Raw genomic sequence first — 17,891 nt, 5'->3', positions numbered from 1 at the left:
TACATACCAATTAGAATAAGTGATTAGACTCCTGGTAGTTGTTATTCTGTATTATACCCCTAAGTCTCTACTGAAAAGTTCACTTGTAAAACAGGACACTCCAAATCAAGTCATCATGACACATTTATGCAGCCCATGAAACTACTTGGGTATCAAGTGGGTATCAACCTATTTCCACTGACATGAGCGCACGCTATATCTATATCTATCTATCTATCTATCTATATATATATATATATATATATATATATATATACACACACACACACACACACACACACACACACACACACACTTTTAATGCAACAGTCATGCCGATAAACATAGACATAAGTCATGAAAGAAGAGCCCTCCTCACTTTCTCCATTTCAGTGCCTTTATAATCACCTGCCCAGTAGCCAAATGTGACGCCAGCACAGCTAATTTGACATCCTCCCTGCCTCAGCTACACCACTTTAACAAGCTAACTCAAAGTTAAGTCACAGCCTTGTCAAAGGAAACGGCGGAAAGACCTTAGCAGGAGGTGGTTCCCCTACCTGTGTGAGCAGAGGATGAGAGTACAGTCCCAAACTAAGCTGGGAAAAGCCCTGCAGAGTTGCCCCCGGGGTGGGACATGAAGGATTACAGCAGGAGTTGGGGGAGTTGGTTTTGGCTACTGTTCCTGCTCCTCCTCTCTCTCCTGAATACCTCGCTGTCTGCATGGAGAGCGACTGCTGCTGTTGCTGGCTGCTCGGTGGCGCGCACTAGTCTAAAGGTTGCCTCTGCTATGTGTGCGCATGTGGGAGGTCTATCACAACAGGCTGGCTGACGGTTTATGTGAGAGGTGGAGGGTAAGGGGCCACTGAATTCCACTGTATAGCGTTTGATCAAATGACATCAGTCCCTTTTGTCCCAGAGAGCCATACTCTCTGAAATGTATGGCTTGTTATGAGTTATGGACATTTATATTCTAATACATAATATATTCCATGCCAGTTAATGTTATAAATAGAAGAGACAAGCTGAATAACATATTCAAACATCCAGTAATATACGTAGAAATAAGCCATATTCATGCACACACAGATGCCCATCCCTCAGTCCATCAGTGTTGAAAACACTCGTGTAATGGAAAGAGCTACATCGTCCAACAGTCATTTAACAAGCACTCTCAAAGCTAGGAAGCAGGGAGCAAACTCCACCCTGGTGCAGGCAGATGGAGAAAACAGAAAAGCGTAGTGGGTAAAAACAAAAAAACCCAGAAGAGCAAATGCTGATCTGATTTATGTCCAGCTAAAACAACAGATAAAGAGTGACGCAGATGAGTCACAGTAGCTGTTTGTTATATCTTCTAACCCCAACATGGGAAAAGTGTGTGGTGCATATCACCTAGCCATTTGTATTTATTAGCATACTGGACAACCACTTTATTATTCCACAACATAATCTAGAATAATGGACAAAAACACATGTGTCACTCTGACTGAAAATAAAAACGTTATATATCCACATTTTAGGGCTATTCAGTGGAAGTTGGACTACTTTGAGTGGCAGATTGTCACCAGTTCCCATTTTCCTTCCTCATATCCTTCCTTCTGGTCTGTTCTTTGAGTAATGTTGATGATTGTACTGATTGCAATGACTCCAGCTGTTCCACTGTCACATCCAGTAAAAGCCCAGCATAGTCATCCCTCGGCTTGTGTCTTCACTTTAGACACGACGTGACTGATCGGCAGGATTTGTACTACAGGAAATCTAATCTGTCACTTTACACTTGTGAGACTTTTCTTAGCGGAGCAGGACTATTTATGTTGAGGCTGCTTCTGTGTGTGCTGCTATGTCTGCTGTTTTCTTTTGGTTGAAATGAACCAATGGGAGCCTCTACAAATAACCTTTGACAGGGCTCCTTCATTTGCTAAGAAAGGGCATGTGTACGTATGACGCTCCACACTGTGTGTGTCCACGCTGGTGTGTTTTTATATAATCCCTAGGAGGTAAATACTTGCTCAGTGATCCCGAACACAGTACTTGGAGGAGAATATCTGCAATCCAGACCTCGTAGTTTTAACTAATTATAACGCAGCAGGAGAGACTGGACCAAGTGTTACCAGTGTGGAATGACCAATTAGTCTACACCCGCTCCATTAGTGACGAGACTGAGTGTGACAAACCCTTTATCATGTAATGCTTTAGGAAAAAGCAGGAGGCCAGCAACCAGACCAAACACAACAAAAACACCATCACCAAGAGATACAGTAGAGTCTACGATGTATAGTACTGTGCAAATGTCCTAGGCCTGTCCTCTTTTCTTCATGTTTTGCTTCTAAGAAGCTAGACATTCTTGTCATTTTTTAATGATCTTAATAATAGTAGTAATACTAATAGTTGTCCAGGATTTTGGATGATCTTTCAAAGTTTTTCTTTGGACATTGTTCCCAATCTTGAGTATATGAAAAATGCTGAAAAGATAACACAGTTTGACGAGTATAAAATTGTATGTTTGCGCCAACAAGGTAATTCAGAAAGAGACAAAATTGTAGCACATCTCGGGATGATGTGCAGTGTGTGTGTGTAAGAAATCTAAAGCAGATGAACAATATCTGAAAATTGTGTTTCTAAGAAATAGGCTGATCCAATGAAGCCTCATCAGAAGTGGTCTCAGTGGCTGTGAAGAAGTCATTCTTAAAGAAGGGAAATGGGAAGAAAACGGCTTGGCAACAGTTTCATCTTTCAGAATGACAATGATTCCAAACACATTGCCAATGCAGTAAAAGCATTCCTAGATAGGAAGGCACACAGCGAAACACTATCAGTTATGGACTGGCCTCCCCAGAGCCCGAACCTCAAAATTATTGAAGCAGTTTGGGATCAAAAGATGGCCAACATCAAAAAAAGAGCTCTAAATGTCCTTCAAGAAGCCTCAAGAAGAATTCCTGAAGACTACTCAAAGAAAATACAAGAAAGCTGTCTAAGAGAGTTCAGGTTGTCTTGAAGAATTGACTTTCACCCCCGTTAGACCTGTACAAAATCTGTTTTTGCCTTAGATACAGTATTCCCATGTATGTTTGCACATTTCAGTACATTGCTTTATCTTTTTCTCCACTTTCTTCTGATAAGTATGTAGCTCAATATTTTTTACAGTACCATATAAAAACAGATAAATGGATAAAAGAAACTGAGAAGACTTGTAGCTAGAAAATGGTGTCAGATATTTTGAGGTTCTGTGGGCCAGATGGTGCAACTGTGTGACCTCCTAATCTCTGAACTCTGAGCTATGACCTTTGTGGCAATTGACCCTCCCTCTTACAGCATGTTTCTCCTCAAGCTTACAAGTATAAACATACATGTGGCCGTCTTGAGAGGAAAAAAAGTGTGTGTGTGTGTGTGTGTGTGTGTGTGTGTGTGTGTGTGTGTGTGGACACTGCTGCCTAAACCAGACAGGATGGGGTAGTCCATGTTTTCTGACCCTAAAGGTTGCACTAATAAAAAGCAATGACAAAACGATTTGACAATATATTAGTATAGCCTGGTGCCATTTTTGGTCAAAGTTAATGGCTTAACTATTGATTTGGCAACAAAGTCTACTTTTACTGTATGACTGGGCTCAAGGACAGATTAAAGTAATACATCGGTCTCATAAATGATCTACACTCAAGAGGATTTTAGATGTCCTAGGGTGGATTAATTGGACTTGTGAAGACTAAAAAGAGTCAGTACAAGTTAATAAAGCTGACCTGGGACAAAAACAAAACAGCATAGTGCTTGTCATGGTAGAAGAGTTGTTGTTGTTGTTATTATTATTATTATGAAGAGATTGGATGCACATGTAAGCACAGTTTGGCTAATACCAACACTCACAGTTGCCAGTCAAATGTAAGTGCAGGAACTTGTTCTTGCTAAATGAACACTTGCCTTGCAGCTCATTAAATATACATTAAAGATCACTGTGAATCAATCTGCGTAAGTGCAGATTCTCTGAGTTGGGGAAACAAAGAGCACGGTAATGGATGGTCTTCTCGAGTAGTCAGAAAAAAACCTATCGATGACTTCAGACTGGCAAACACTGTCCTGATTACAGGTACTAATGTTTGTATTCCAAAAATAAACTTCAAAGATAAACATAAAGTACATTAGCATCAAAACATATTCATCTTATCTAACCCTATCCAGGTGTGCGGTAACCTGTAGCCAATGTTGGTCACACAGAGTAACTATATTTAGCACAAATACTACTAAAAACAAACCCAAAGGCACAGCCATAACCTACGCACGCCACAAGCTATAAATCAGCCCAACAGCTCATCCTCGCAGAGCATTATGTTTCATCCTGGATGAGGCTGTGTCTCAGGAAAAGTCATCAACGGTCGTTAGCAGTAGGGCTGCAAAAGGAAAAATCTTGAGGGCCAAATGAGGAGAGCGTCTGATGAGCTGGCTGCAGCTATCTTACTCCAGAGGTGAAGAGAAGCTTTGATGAGCTAACTCTTCATACCCATGGTCTGGACTTACTACAAAGACAGAACCGCAATATTTGCCTTAAAGCCTTGATAGTTTATGCAGATCTTCCTCAAAGCGTCTCCTGTAGGCTCTTGTTTTAGTCAACATCCTCATAAATTCTTCAGACAGAGACCGGTCTTGCTCCTAACTGATACTTCCTGCTATTAGAGCTGAGTCAATATGATTTTACATTGGGTTAAACTCTCAAGTACGTTCAGCCCAAAAAACAAACAAACCTCAGTTTATTGTGATAGTGAGTGTCCCAAGTGACTGCTGTTGCTCTTTACTTTTTAAGACATGAGGCAAGAAGAGAAAAAGCAGGGCACCTACATTAAAAAAAAATTACCATAAAATTATGACCTTTTTTATTTTGGTGGTATTTCTTTAGCATACTACCCAGCAAAAATACCAGTTTTCAATTTTTTCACTGATTTTGATTTACAAATAACCCTGTAATTAGAATAGAACTTTATTGTCATTGCACATGCACAGGTACAGGGCAACGAAATGCAGTTTGCATCCATCCAGAAGTGCTTTAGTGATATAGATATATTACAATATATATTAGCAATAATATAGATATGTAAGTATATTACAGAAATGGGTCTATTATGGTATGTTATAATGTACACGGTATGAAGTATGTTGTGAGTATTCTATAACTTTATGTATGTACAGGCTGTAGTACATACAGGCTGTACATACAGCCTAATTACAATCATAACAATCATAATCCATTATTTTGGCCTCCACGTTGTGTCACTAGCCACTTCTTTGGATCTATCCAGGATGGCAGAAGTAGTTACCGCTATTCCACATGCTTTTCAGAGGTGCCTCCAGAATTTTTGGCCAAAATTATCTCGGTGGGACAACAGGAAATTGTGAGGGACGTACAAATTGTATATGCAGGAATAAATAATAAGTTCATGTTTCAACTCATTATATGGTGTCCTCCTCTGTTTTGTGCTCATGTTTATTAAAATTATTACCAACATAGGGCAGTCTTGTAAAGTTCCCCCCACCCCCGGTGGTGCCCCGATGCCATTCCTATCCGTGCCAGTCGGCAACCTACACAACCATTCTTTAGTGCAGCAGCAACAAAGCCACAGTCCCTCACTGGCTCCTTCCCTCTCTGGCTTTGTTTTGGTAAAAACTCATAAATCTGAGCTACTGCTATCAGGGACTGAATCTAGACAGTGATTGTGCCAAGATCTGCCCCTCAGGAATCCTAAACTATTGATAGCACTCAGATGAGAAGAGTGGAAGTTCCTTGATGTTAATATAACACTTTTTCCCCCTGGTAAAGTGAAAAATATTGTGTTCTGACAAAGACCAGGAAAAGTCAGTGAATAGACTTGTCTTTAGGCATCAAATCATAAGGCAGAGGAGAGGCCAATTATTCCCAGTGGAACTGAAATGAAAGTGAGATCTCCTGTGCTTTTACACCTCTGTGGCTCAAAAGAAGAGAAAAGCATGACCCACAGGAGAGTGTGCCAGGCATTTTGTGCTGCTCCGCCTATTTTCTCCTGAACTGGATTAAAAGAAAGGTTTGCTTTGAGATGAACATAGAACCATTGTGAGTTTGCAGCAGGTATTCCATCACCTACAGTGGGGCAAAAAAGTATTTAGTCAGCCACCGATTGTGCAAGTTCCCCCACCTAAAATGATGACACAGGTCAGTAATTTGCACCAGAGGTACACTTCAACTGTGAGAGACAGAATGTGAAAAAAAAATCCATGAATTCACATGGTAGGATTTGTAAAGAATTTATTTGTAAATCAGGGTGGAAAATAAGTATTTGGTCACCTCAAACAAGGAAAATCTCTGGCTCTCACAGACCTGTAACGTCTTCTGTAAGAAGCTTTTCTGTCCCCCACTCGTTACCTGTATGAATGGCAACTGTTTGAACTCATCATCTGTATAAAAGACACCTGTCCACAGCCTCAAACAGTCAGACTCCAAACTCCACCATGGCCAAGACCAAAGAGCTTTCGAAGGACACCAGGAAAAGTATTGTAGACCTGCACCAGACTGGGAAGAGTGAATCTACAATAGGCAAGCAGCTTGGTGTGAAAAAATCAACTGTGGGAGCAATCATCAGAAAATGGAAGACATACAAGACCACTGATAATCTCCCTCGATCTGGGGCTCCACGCAAGATCTCATCCCGTGGGGTCAAAATGATCATGAGAACGGTGAGCAAAGATCCCAGAACCACACGGGGGGACCTGGTGAATGACCTGCAGAGAGCTGGGACCAAAGTAACAAAGGTCACCATCAGTAACACACTACAACGGCAGGGAATCAAATCCCGCAGTGCCAGACGTGTTCCGCTGCTGAAGCCAGTGCATGTCCAGGCCCGTCTGAAGTTTACCAGAGAGCACATGGATGATACAGCAGAGGATTGGGAGAATGTCATGTGGTCAGATGAAACCAAAGTAGAACTTTTTGGTATAAACTCAACTCGTCGTGTTTGGAGGAAGAAGAATACTGAGTTGCATCCCAAGAACACCATACCTACTGTGAAGCATGGGGGTGGAAGCATCATGCTATGGGGCTGTTTTTCTGCCAAGGGGACAGGACGACTGATCCGTGTTAAGGACAGAATGAATGGGGCCATGTATCGTGAGATTTTGAGCCAAAACCTCCTTCCATCAGTGAGAACTTTGAAGATGAAACGAGGCTGGGTCTTCCAACATGACAATGATCCAAAACACACCGCCCGGGCAACAAAGGAGTGGCTCCGTAAGAAGCATTTGAAAGTCCTGGAGTGGCCTAGCCAGTCTCCAGACCTCAACCCCATAGAAAATCTGTGGCGGGAGTTGAAAGTCCGTGTTGCTGGGCGACAGCCCAAAGCATCACTGCTCTCGAGAAGATCTGCATGGAGGAATGGGCCAAAATACCAGCTACTGTGTGTGCAAACCTGGTAAAGACCTATAGTAAACGTTTGACTTCTGTTATTGCCAACAAAGGCTATGTTACAAAGTATTGAGTTGTATTTTTGTTATTGACCAAATACTTATTTTCCACCCTGATTTACGAATAAATTCTTTACAAATCCTACCATGTGGATTCATGGATTTTTTTTTCACATTCTGTCTCTCACAGTTGAAGTGTACCTCTGGTGCAAATTACTGACCTGTGTCATCATTTTAGGTGGGGGAACTTGCACAATCGGTGGCTGACTAAATACTTTTTTGCCCCACTGTATGTCAGGTCTGGGCATTCGACGTTCATTGGGGAACGAGGGGAGTCTTCTAGACACGACATTAGCTATTTCAAATGTGACATCCACAAGAGTTACTGCGTGTCCACTTACAGTGCAAAGACCTCAACAGCAGATAAAAGACAGATACAAAGAGGGCCCTGTGAGAAGAGTCTATGGAAAGTGATCATGATTAATTATGTCATGAACCTTCAGTGGCACTTTTAGCCAGATCAGCTGTGTAAAGATGGAGATGGAGAGAGAACAGGAGTGTCCGGTCACAGCTGGACTAAATCTGTGTCCATACGGACTTAACAAACCAGTCATTCATTCCCACACATTATGGAAAACCAGCATCCACTCTCTCAGGATAGCCATAGAGTACATAAACTGAGGTTTTCCTGTGGGGATTCAGCCTCTAAGTCAAGTGCACATAAAACATTCTAAAAATCTTAACTAAACCCTAAGCTCACGATGCTCTCTCTGTCACCTAGCAGATGTCCCTGTCCCTGTGCCCCTGTAGCCAGGGTCCAAACTGGGACACTTTACAACACAAGGCACTTGTTCTCTCTTTGTGTGCTGTGCAGTCTTAACTAGAGAGGCCTTTATTTTTCTGTCTTGGCTGTTACGCAATAGGAGCTGTGCAAAGTTTGGAGTCAAAGCAGCCTAATCCGCCCAAAGCCTTGGACCAGACTGAGGGATTGATAGCATGGAAGCCTGTTGCCAACACAAAAGGCCAGAGATTTGACCTCTGCACAGTTTGACACTGTCTCTGTGCTTCAAATGAGATCACATTTTTTATGGAGAAGTTGGATTTATTTATTTATTTTGCATCAGGGAAACGGTCATTAAAGTGGCTAAAATGTGGCATAAGCAGATGTTCAGGCCAAGTGATATGAGAAGAGGTGGACAGCTGCTGTTGAGACCGATAGCATTTAGGGCACTTTACAAAGACGTGTACACATTAGTCTCATTTCCATTTAGTTATAATACAATTCATCTGGAAAAACCTGGCTTCCATAAGAACATCTGCAGGAAAGAAAACTTGGGAATCCATCCCGGTGGAAATATGGGCCACAATGTTAGAAAGTCTCTAGAGCTGCTGAAGGACCAAGGACCAGAACTGTTCAAGGATTAATAAAGGGGTAATTATTAAGATTTCAGCAATATCACGTGTGATTCCAAAGAATAAAAAAGCAAGAAAAATTGTGACGCTGATATTTGAGTTTTTGAATTAAAGGGACAATTGATCATTTTAGTGTGAATTATCCAGTTCTGCAGATATCTGTTTAAATATATGGTGTACTCTTAATGTGCAGTGGAACTAAACAGCAATTTCCGTCATCAAAGTGACAAGAAAAGAAATTTGTTTTAAGTTCATTTCTTAGCCACCAGAAAACATCCAGTTTGTCCAAAGAAATTCCACAGATTCACACAGAAACTACTTTTTTTCCTGCTGACTACACCTGTCAACCTTTACACTTTGCGGGAGGAACCGTGTGCCAGCCTGTGACTGGAGGCTTTTTAGCCAGACATTAATGGTGTCCCCCTGTGCGGGGCAGTGCTGGTAGCTTGCTTTATGATTCTTTTTGTAGCTGGATGTACATGACATAAAGAAAGTTTTTCTTTACGTCATGTACATTTCAAGGAACAATTCAGAACAAAATATTCTAGACGGATAAACGGCACTGTAGGATGAAGGGAGGGGGAAATTGTTCATTTGTTTTGGCGATGAAGTGTCCCTTTAATATTTAGGTATTTCTTTGAGCTGAGAGAAACTGAAAAAATAGATGTGACTGGAATTTGAAGTGTCCTTTTCTATTTTCTGATTTATCCACAAAACAAAAGAAGAAACTGCATTCTTTTAGAACAAGTAACGGCTGCATGTCAAAGTCTGGGCTAATTTATTGCTCACCTGGCCAACACACCATTTGAATCCCAGTCATCCGTATGAGCCCAAACATAGTCTCATAGCAGTGATATCATGCTGTTGCATCAACTTCCATTTCCACCAGACTTATGTAACTCTCCCAATCCCACCCCGCCCCAGTCTGTGGCTCACAAATACAGACTTAACTATAAAGCCCTCTCTATTGCTATAAGAAGTTACTAACAAATCGTCTGTGCCCACAGGGCAGGCACGATCCACCTCTGCTGGACTCCGAGCTGTTGGTCCGGGAACACACGTCTCTCCCTGTGACTAATGCGCATGGGATCAAGGAGGAAGCATTAACCTCCAGCAGAGAAAGTACAAAGCATACAGGGAAATGCTTATTTGGGCACTGGATAAAGTGCAACATTACAGCATCAGAAAAACACGCTTCTGCAGACAAATCAAGGACACTTGAGTCCTCTTGTTTCTAGAATTTGCTATAGTGTCTCAAAGCTTCCAGGCAAAACATGTAGTGTCACCCTTCATCTTGAGACATTATTGCACTCATACAGTTTTGCTGAGATGTGGGAACGCTACAATGTAGCTGACCAGAGAAGAATGAGAAAATCTGTTTCAAGGATGCTCATCTCCCCCTCTTTTAAGTTCCATGATGATTTCTCCCAGTAGGAATCATTCATAAATTCCATAAATGGAGAGCCTAAAAACACACAACTTTCTGTTGTTGTGGAATAAAAGCATTTGTAAAAGATTAAACATCGAAACATAAGTTTCCTTGTGAAGCTGAAGAACTAAGAAACATTAACAAATAGGTCACATGGTCAAGTGTTTGGATAATATATAACCTGAGGGCAATAAGTATCGTCAGGAACTGTGAAAATCAAATCTGTGATTGCCTTCAAATTTCCACGTTACTCACATGTGAGAGACGTCAAACTGCTGAATTAGTGACAACGTTTCACTCCGGAGTCACCCGAAGAGCAAACTGCACACAGGTTCGCGGCTGAACTCTTCAACAGCTATCAACGCTTGAAAAAAGGCGTCACGGTGAAGGGAAATTGAAGAAGCACCGGACACAAATTCACTGTGTAACTCTTAGAAAGTCTCTCTGCTAAGCAGCAGCGTGCACAAACCCACACTGACATTCTCTGTCACTCCTCCTCCTGTGAATGTGTGCACAAAAGAGCTTCACAGTTGAGCTGAAGAGTCCTGCCCTTAACTCCTCCGACTCCTCAGAGGACACGGGGGGAGAGAGAAAGTGAAGACTAAAAGGGCCAAAGTTTGGACCAAATGACTGAACTGCGGCTCACAAGCCTAGCGGAATATATGCAAAACGTTTTTCTGAGGCAAACCCTAATCACACTGGAATCCCTCTATTCCAACAACTTTTCATCCAACACTTTACTTAATAAACTGTTTTTTTTAACTGTCTCGTAAAAAAATATCTCTCTTCAGCCTCTGCAATTTTTTCTCTAGATACATCTCTCACGATTTCTTTTTCTCCTTATCAGTAATCTCTCCCTCCTTCTCTTTCCAGTTATTTCAGAAATATAGCAGGGTTGGCCAACTGAGGAGATGAGTACATAAGAGTAAACAAAAAAAACCCCAAAAAAAACACAACGTCCGTCACACCGCAAAGGACTCTCAGTACAAAAATAAATAAACAATACAATCCACCCTTCACTGAAGCTGAGAGTTCAGGCTGTGCTGCACATCGGCTCCTCACACAGATTCCTGAAGTAACGAGACCGTTGCAGAGCAACAAGCTCGCAAAGAATTCAAGCAATGAGGAAAAAATCAAAAAAGTAAAGTATCAAGTCTCCCTGGGTTGGACAATACTCGTGATATGTTAGCCAGACAGCTAATGAATGAGTTAATGAATCATTGTGATGCAGCTAAAAAAAGTCACTTTTGACATGCCCTGCAATGCACCGTCTCTCAGTCTGATTTAGGTTGCGCTGTTTGACTTCTCTGACTATATTTTACCTAATCGTGAACACCAGGATACATCTGGAGACATTCACACAAACAAAGCTGTGGCTGAGAGCTCATGATGACCTGAATGAAGGGGTCAAAGTGTAAGATTAAAAGTTTTTCTCATCTTTTTCTTGGATCTTAGCGATGGCTGAGAATAGATCTGGTCTTCGCAGCTCTGCATGCACAGCAGCTCCACCCATCTGCTGTTAAAACCTTCTGTTTTGCAAGGAGCAGCCAATCGAAAGGAAGCTGGCTCAAAGGAATGTGTCGTGGAAAGGAGAGGAGTTTAAATGGCTTGCTGTAGAGCAAAGATAAACTGAGGGTGCATTTGAATTATTCAAAGCCACTTTAGCAGGTTCCAGGAATAAAATATGGGGCTGTAAATGAGAATAATTCAAGAAATATAACCAGGAGACTCAGAACTTATTCCACCATGACTGAAATTTGACTGGCTGATTTGCATGGGCTGAACCACTGAAAGAAGGCAAAATGTACCTTAGTTATTGACATGCATGCTGTCCAAACTCATCATCCGATGAGAGACTGCCTTTCTAATATTTGACCATACTTTTTTTACTAGGCTATGAAGCAACACAAACTGTGTCCTGTCCAAACTCTCATTTACCACACACCTCTATAACACTGCATAACTAAGGGAATAAATAACGAAAGAAGGAAAAACTGAAGTCACAGTGCTGTAGGCTAGCACAGGAATTTGCATGGGAGTAATACCACAGATGACCGTTGACTTTATTACAAAATATTAGAGGTCTACAGGTAATACTACTCATGTCTAAATCGGGCTTTTGAGTGCATGTAATGTTATAGTTGTGTATAGTCAGTTGTGTAAGTGTTGTTTTGGATGTTGCTTGTTCTGCTGATGCAAGGTGCAGGCATGACAAGAATCCCTGAGCTAAAACTAACCCACAGCAGCTGAAACTGTTTTTATGCAATAAACATAATAAAAGTCAACATCAATCTTTGGAAACTAACAGCCACAGAGACACCACTTACCCAAAGTTGATCCCAGCAAAACATCAGCCCTATAATTTGAAGCTTTATGTAGTGCCCTAATAAGCTAAGGGTTCATGCAAGTAGCCTTGTGCTTTCCCAGCAGTGATCCCGACAGCGTGCAAACCCAACAACAACTCTTTTTCTTTCTAAGACTCGTGGAGATGTAAATCCAGAGCTATTTTTCCCTTCGGCTCTAAAAGTCACTCTTTCAAAGGAGTTAATTGCCTTTTCAGCACCAACAAGTGTGAAGCCAAAAAACAGTGGAAACACTTTGATTTATTGGAAACACTTTTTCCTATCTAGTCTGCGAATTATTTTTTTTCTTTAAAAGCTATTTTCACACTGAGCTCATTTGAAACCGTGCATCAGTCTGACGGTGCTGGCCGAGTAGTCACAGCACAAAAGGCTATTAAGGGATCACCTTTGAAGTCTTATCGACTACTTCAAACTCGAGTGGCTAAAAAAACAACGTGTGGGTGTGTGTGTGTTCCACATGTGCAGATGCTTACTTATATCATGCGCGCGAGTCTGTGATCTCATTAAATTCTAATTCAGATTTGACCACAGTATCATCATCAGATGACAGAAGGCAAGATGAGACAGACGGCTTGGACCAGACTGGTCTGGACACACAGATAATTTACACACACACCTTCACTGAAACAGAGTGAGCGGAGACTTACACCTGTTCTATTTTAGTAGGGCCTATTTCAAGCTGCCGCCAAGTGTTGGGTAGACACTTTATGAGCAGTGATAGAAGGAAGCCAATTGACCTCTGACCTTTAACTATTTGGGCAGCTAATAAAAAAAATGCTGGAATGTTGTATAAAATGTTAGTTAAAAGAAAAAGATCTTTTTTTTTTTAGGATTTTTTAAATATATATGGTAATTTTGAATTTGATTCCAGCAACATGTTTCTTCTTTTAACCACACTAAGTTAGAGTTTTAGAACTGTGGAGACCATATGCTGTAGTTGCAACAGCCAAATGCTCTGCTATTATTGCTCAAGATTGGATTGTGGCTGTTCAGCAGTCCAGGACCTGCTTTTGTTACACACCACATGGACAGAAGTTCTGGCCCGCCTACACAGTACACCTACAGGAGCTGCCACGAAGCTCCCAGAAACAGTTTTTATGCTGATATTAATGAAAGAGAAGATTTTGAACTACTAACCTACATTCTGAGTCAGCAGAATGTAGGTGACTTTTATACACGATGATGTTCCTCGGCATGTGGCGACTCCACTCTATACCTTTACATGGTCTTCCGCTTCCTGGTTAAGTTGCTATGTCTCTTAAACACTTCCACATTGGAATAATATTGCTTACAGCTGAGCCCTGCTATTTAAAACATGCAGAAAGTGATTTGGTATTGTCTTGCTGAAGTATGCAAGGGCTTCTTTGAAAAAGACACCACATGCATGGAAGCATATGTTGCTCCACATCGTTCTGCTTTAACTGGGACCCCAACAGATAACAAGCTGGATGGTTCCTCCTCTCTTTGAAGGACTTGGCGTTCTTGGGGTTTTTTGTTGTTTGTTAAATCCGAGACAAACCCATCTAACGTACGGTGCTGTTTCTAAGGGCGTAACATTGCTTCCTTTTTTGGGTGGCATAGAAAGCAGCACTTTGGTCACAGAGTGACCACGGCTCCCTCAAAAGGAAGCTTCTGTCCATGCCTGTGGCTGAACCAAGGAATGTCTCACACTGTGCTCTGGAAAGCGGTTGAGTTCGGTCCCGAGGGGCCCTCGGTTTCTCTGTGGTGATAATTTCACCACAAATGAATTCAGCGGTAGCGATGCCTCTCCTTCCTTTCAAAATACAATCCAACATTTACATTTACAACCTAAAAACTTGGTAATGCAATTTTGGGGTTATTTTTGGTATTTGTAGGGCAAAGTTTTGTAGGGCAAAATATCTGAATGGAAAAGATCTGAATGTGTCCTCTGTATCTGTATGGTGGGTTCGGCACATGATTTAGTCCATGACTTCAATAATCCACACAGTTAAAAATAAATTAGAAAATTGTGTAAGAAAATTATTCCATAAATCTCACATGAAATCAGACTGAGAACTATCATATGGCACATCTTTAAAGAGTCAGTGGATCTGATGCATTGTAACACCTGAATTCTACACGGTAAAGTTTGAAGGATAAGCATTCCTACCATTTTCACCTTCTGTGGTGTCCTCGCAGTTCTGATTGAAGTTTTCGTAGGAGTCCCAGCGGATCAGGGGATCTTGAGTGTTGTAGTCGACTGAGACACTCGGCCCGTTCTCCAGGTGGTCCACACCTTGACCAGAAGTACAAAGAGGCAGAGCAGAAAATGTGAATGTCTTTACATCCGGAAAAGGGAAAAGCTATTTTTATCAGAATCAAGGAAAAAAAATTGAGATTCAGAATTCATATTGAGATAATTGTTTTCCCTATTCGATTACATTCAAGACCCTGCGCTAAACTGACACGTTTTCTTTTTTTTATTTTCTTTAAACCTGGCTGGATTCTTTTGCTGCATGCTATCATCCTGTCTCACTTTTCTACCTGAAACCGTAAACTACACATGGAAGATGGACTGGTCTGGTGGTTGCTCTTTGGTGAGCCTGTTTCTGCTGGAGGTTTCTTCCTGTTACCAGGGATTTGTTTTCTTCCCACTGTCACCAAGTTACTGTTCCTCAAGGATCATCATGTTGTTGGAGTTTTCTCTCTAACACTGAAGGATCTGCATCTTGAGGCAAGGTGACAGTTATTGTAAATTAAAACAATATAAGTAAAACTCTGCTGAGCTGAGCTGTACTAACAACAGTCTGGCAACCTGTCCGAATTGTACCCCACGTTGCACCCTTTGACAGGTGGAATAGGCACCAGCCCCAACGCAACCCAGAATTAGATAAGCACTAGAAGAGAGATGGATGGTTCCATTTACAGTTCAGTGGAGTCACTGTTGTATGGGGCGTATGAGAGTGAGCTAATTTTCTCAGTCATGCCAATTATGTATAAGAGTATAGTATGGTTATGGAAAATGCTTAGTATGGCCATAAGACCCAACACATTGATCCTTACCATGTATTTTCTCTGGTCCAAAGGAGAAAATAAACTCCACTTTTCCATATTCTGGAAATCTATCATCTGCAAAGAAAAAAATAAATAAATAAATAGAGAGAGTTTTCTCTTTATATCTAAAGATGCATATATTGTTACACTAGAAAACACATGCAGTTTTTAAAGATTATACGCCCATTCAGATGTTCAGGTTTTACTTACTAATAGGTATAAGTTCATTGTTTGCAGGAGCATTATAATGCTGTTGTCAGTAGTATTTCAGAGTTGCAAGTCTTTTACCTTTGAATGTGTCATCTAGCTCATCTTTCCCAAAGACAATCCCCAGGTCGTGAACAGCGCAGGTGTGGAATTGTACCCGGAAGATCACGTCTCGGCATGGGCTGCGGTAGCGTTTGTGGTAGCACTTAAGCTGCAGGGCGATTAAAAAAGAAAAAAGGCTAATTTGCAAGTGCATAAATCTCTTTTAGCAGATCACCACTCGGTGTCATACCAAACAAGCAAAAGTAATGCTTCTTTATTAATAATTTATAATAAAATAATATTTTTATAATGTATAAAAATACTGTTTCACAGGATTCAATTCACAGGATTTTAACTGAGTGCAAGCAAAGAGACACAGCAGCCTGATTCTCTGCTGGCTCAGGTTTACTCTGTTTTTTTTGTAGCTCTATGTTTATTTTATTTTAGTTTTTTATCTGTTTCCCTTGTAATGGAAGGACCATCCACAAACATTATTATCCAAACTGGTTTTCCAAATACAGCAGCTTTAAGAGTAATGTTAAAACCACACTGAGGAAAATCGGCTCTCTCCCTCCTGCTGTTTCCTGACTGGCAGCCTTTTTTTTTTTAAAACAAGGCCTCATTTTTACATTCACTGAAAGAAACCAAAGAACTGTAATCATTCCTTACTGTGGATGTAAAGAATAATAAAACTGACAAACAGATTATTGCATATAGACAAAGAAATTAAAAAGAATTCAGCTGCAGCTAAAATTAACGATTTTTGCTAAAGGACTGACTGACTCGACTTTCTGACTGTGGGGTTAACCATAAAACCAAAACGTTTAGGACTGAGGAATAAAAGTAAAATATCCTCTGGTTTTGTGCAGCTTTTTGGGATATCGTAAAGGTCCTGCTGAGTGGTCCATTACCGCTGCTGAGTCAAGTTTAATTACAAAATATTATTCTGCTAATTTTATTCTAACATGCCTTCAGGGCTCGACCAATTTTCATATTTAGGTAGAGGCTTTAAACATCCCAAAATTGTTCTTCCCTCATTTGTGAAAAGGTTATTTTTAATTTGCTATTTCCCAAAATGTCAAAGAGTTTGACATTTTGGGAAACTGGCTTATTTGCTTTCTTGCTGATAGTGAGAGAGGCAAAGGGATCAGCTATTGCCAGGAGATGGTTAGCTTAGCCTAGCATAAAAACAGGGAGGGTTAGCTTAGTTCTTTCTGAGGGTTAAAAAAGCCATATATAATAATCAATATTAAAACTCAAGAAATTTTTTATCATAATGACTGTATTTCTTCTTTCATGTGTATAAAAGGCTCATATTTGCACTGAAAAGTCTCTGTACACAGAGACTAGCAAACTTTTTCTACATTTAGTTTTGTTCCTGTACCCTCATGACACTCTGCAGACCTATGATTCTTTTCTCTTTCAGCAATTCTGTTATAGATTTGCTACTGTGCTTGAGATCATTGTCCTGTTGCATGACCCATTTTCAATCAACTTTTGGCTACCGGACAGATGGCCTCAGATTGCCACTGCAAAGTGTCCAGGTCCTGTGGTTACAAAACAAGCCAAATCATCACCCCTCCACCACCATGCTGACAGTATGAGGAATGTATGAGAGGTGTTGTGCAGACATGCTGAGTGGTCATATTGGCTGACGATCAGTTAATCAAATGTGCAGCTGGCTGTGTTATTTACCTTCTTAATTCAGATGGAAGCAGTGATATTAGTCCTGTTAAGATTTACTGTACATGTCAATGACCTTTAGCAGTGCCAAGAGGTGGATTTTGTTACACTAGGGCAGACACTTTTTTACTAATGCAGTTTATGTTAATGTAACCATCTGCTGCTCATTAAAGAGTGGCTTCCATCTTCTCCATTCTCCAAGAAAGCCACTAAAGATTTTCCCAAAATGTTGAAATGGCCTAACTTGTTATGGTCTTTTAGGTTTAAAGTTTCATTATAAACCCAAATGCAAACTTTAAAAAGATCATTAAAACAATTAACAAACCAATGCGAGGTTCTTCTCTGCA

The 17,891-nt window shown here is 40.8% G+C and overlaps 1 protein-coding gene across 2 annotated transcripts in view; it reads right to left on the bottom strand.

The window, feature by feature from the left end:
* tns1b (tensin 1b) overlaps positions 1-17,891 on the bottom strand; it is a 161,412-nt gene that overhangs the window by 23,549 nt on the left and 119,972 nt on the right. Inside the window, exons 15-17 of one of the 2 annotated variants that reach the window (XM_026143669.1) lie at positions 15,901-16,030; positions 15,622-15,687; positions 14,738-14,860 (exon numbers count right to left, since the gene is read on the bottom strand). In XM_026143669.1, coding sequence (XP_025999454.1) covers positions 14,738-14,860; positions 15,622-15,687; positions 15,901-16,030 — 319 coding nt within the window. Of the gene's footprint in view, positions 1-14,728; positions 14,861-15,621; positions 15,688-15,900; positions 16,031-17,891 lie in introns of both variants that reach the window. The other variant, XM_026143668.1, reaches the window with a different exon arrangement.

Source organism: Astatotilapia calliptera, chromosome 16 (genome assembly GCF_900246225.1).
Source record: "Astatotilapia calliptera chromosome 16, fAstCal1.2, whole genome shotgun sequence".
Taxonomy (NCBI): Eukaryota; Metazoa; Chordata; class Actinopteri; order Cichliformes; family Cichlidae; genus Astatotilapia; species Astatotilapia calliptera.
Note: the sequence above shows the minus strand (reverse complement) of the source record. Positions and strands in the feature narration are given on the sequence as shown.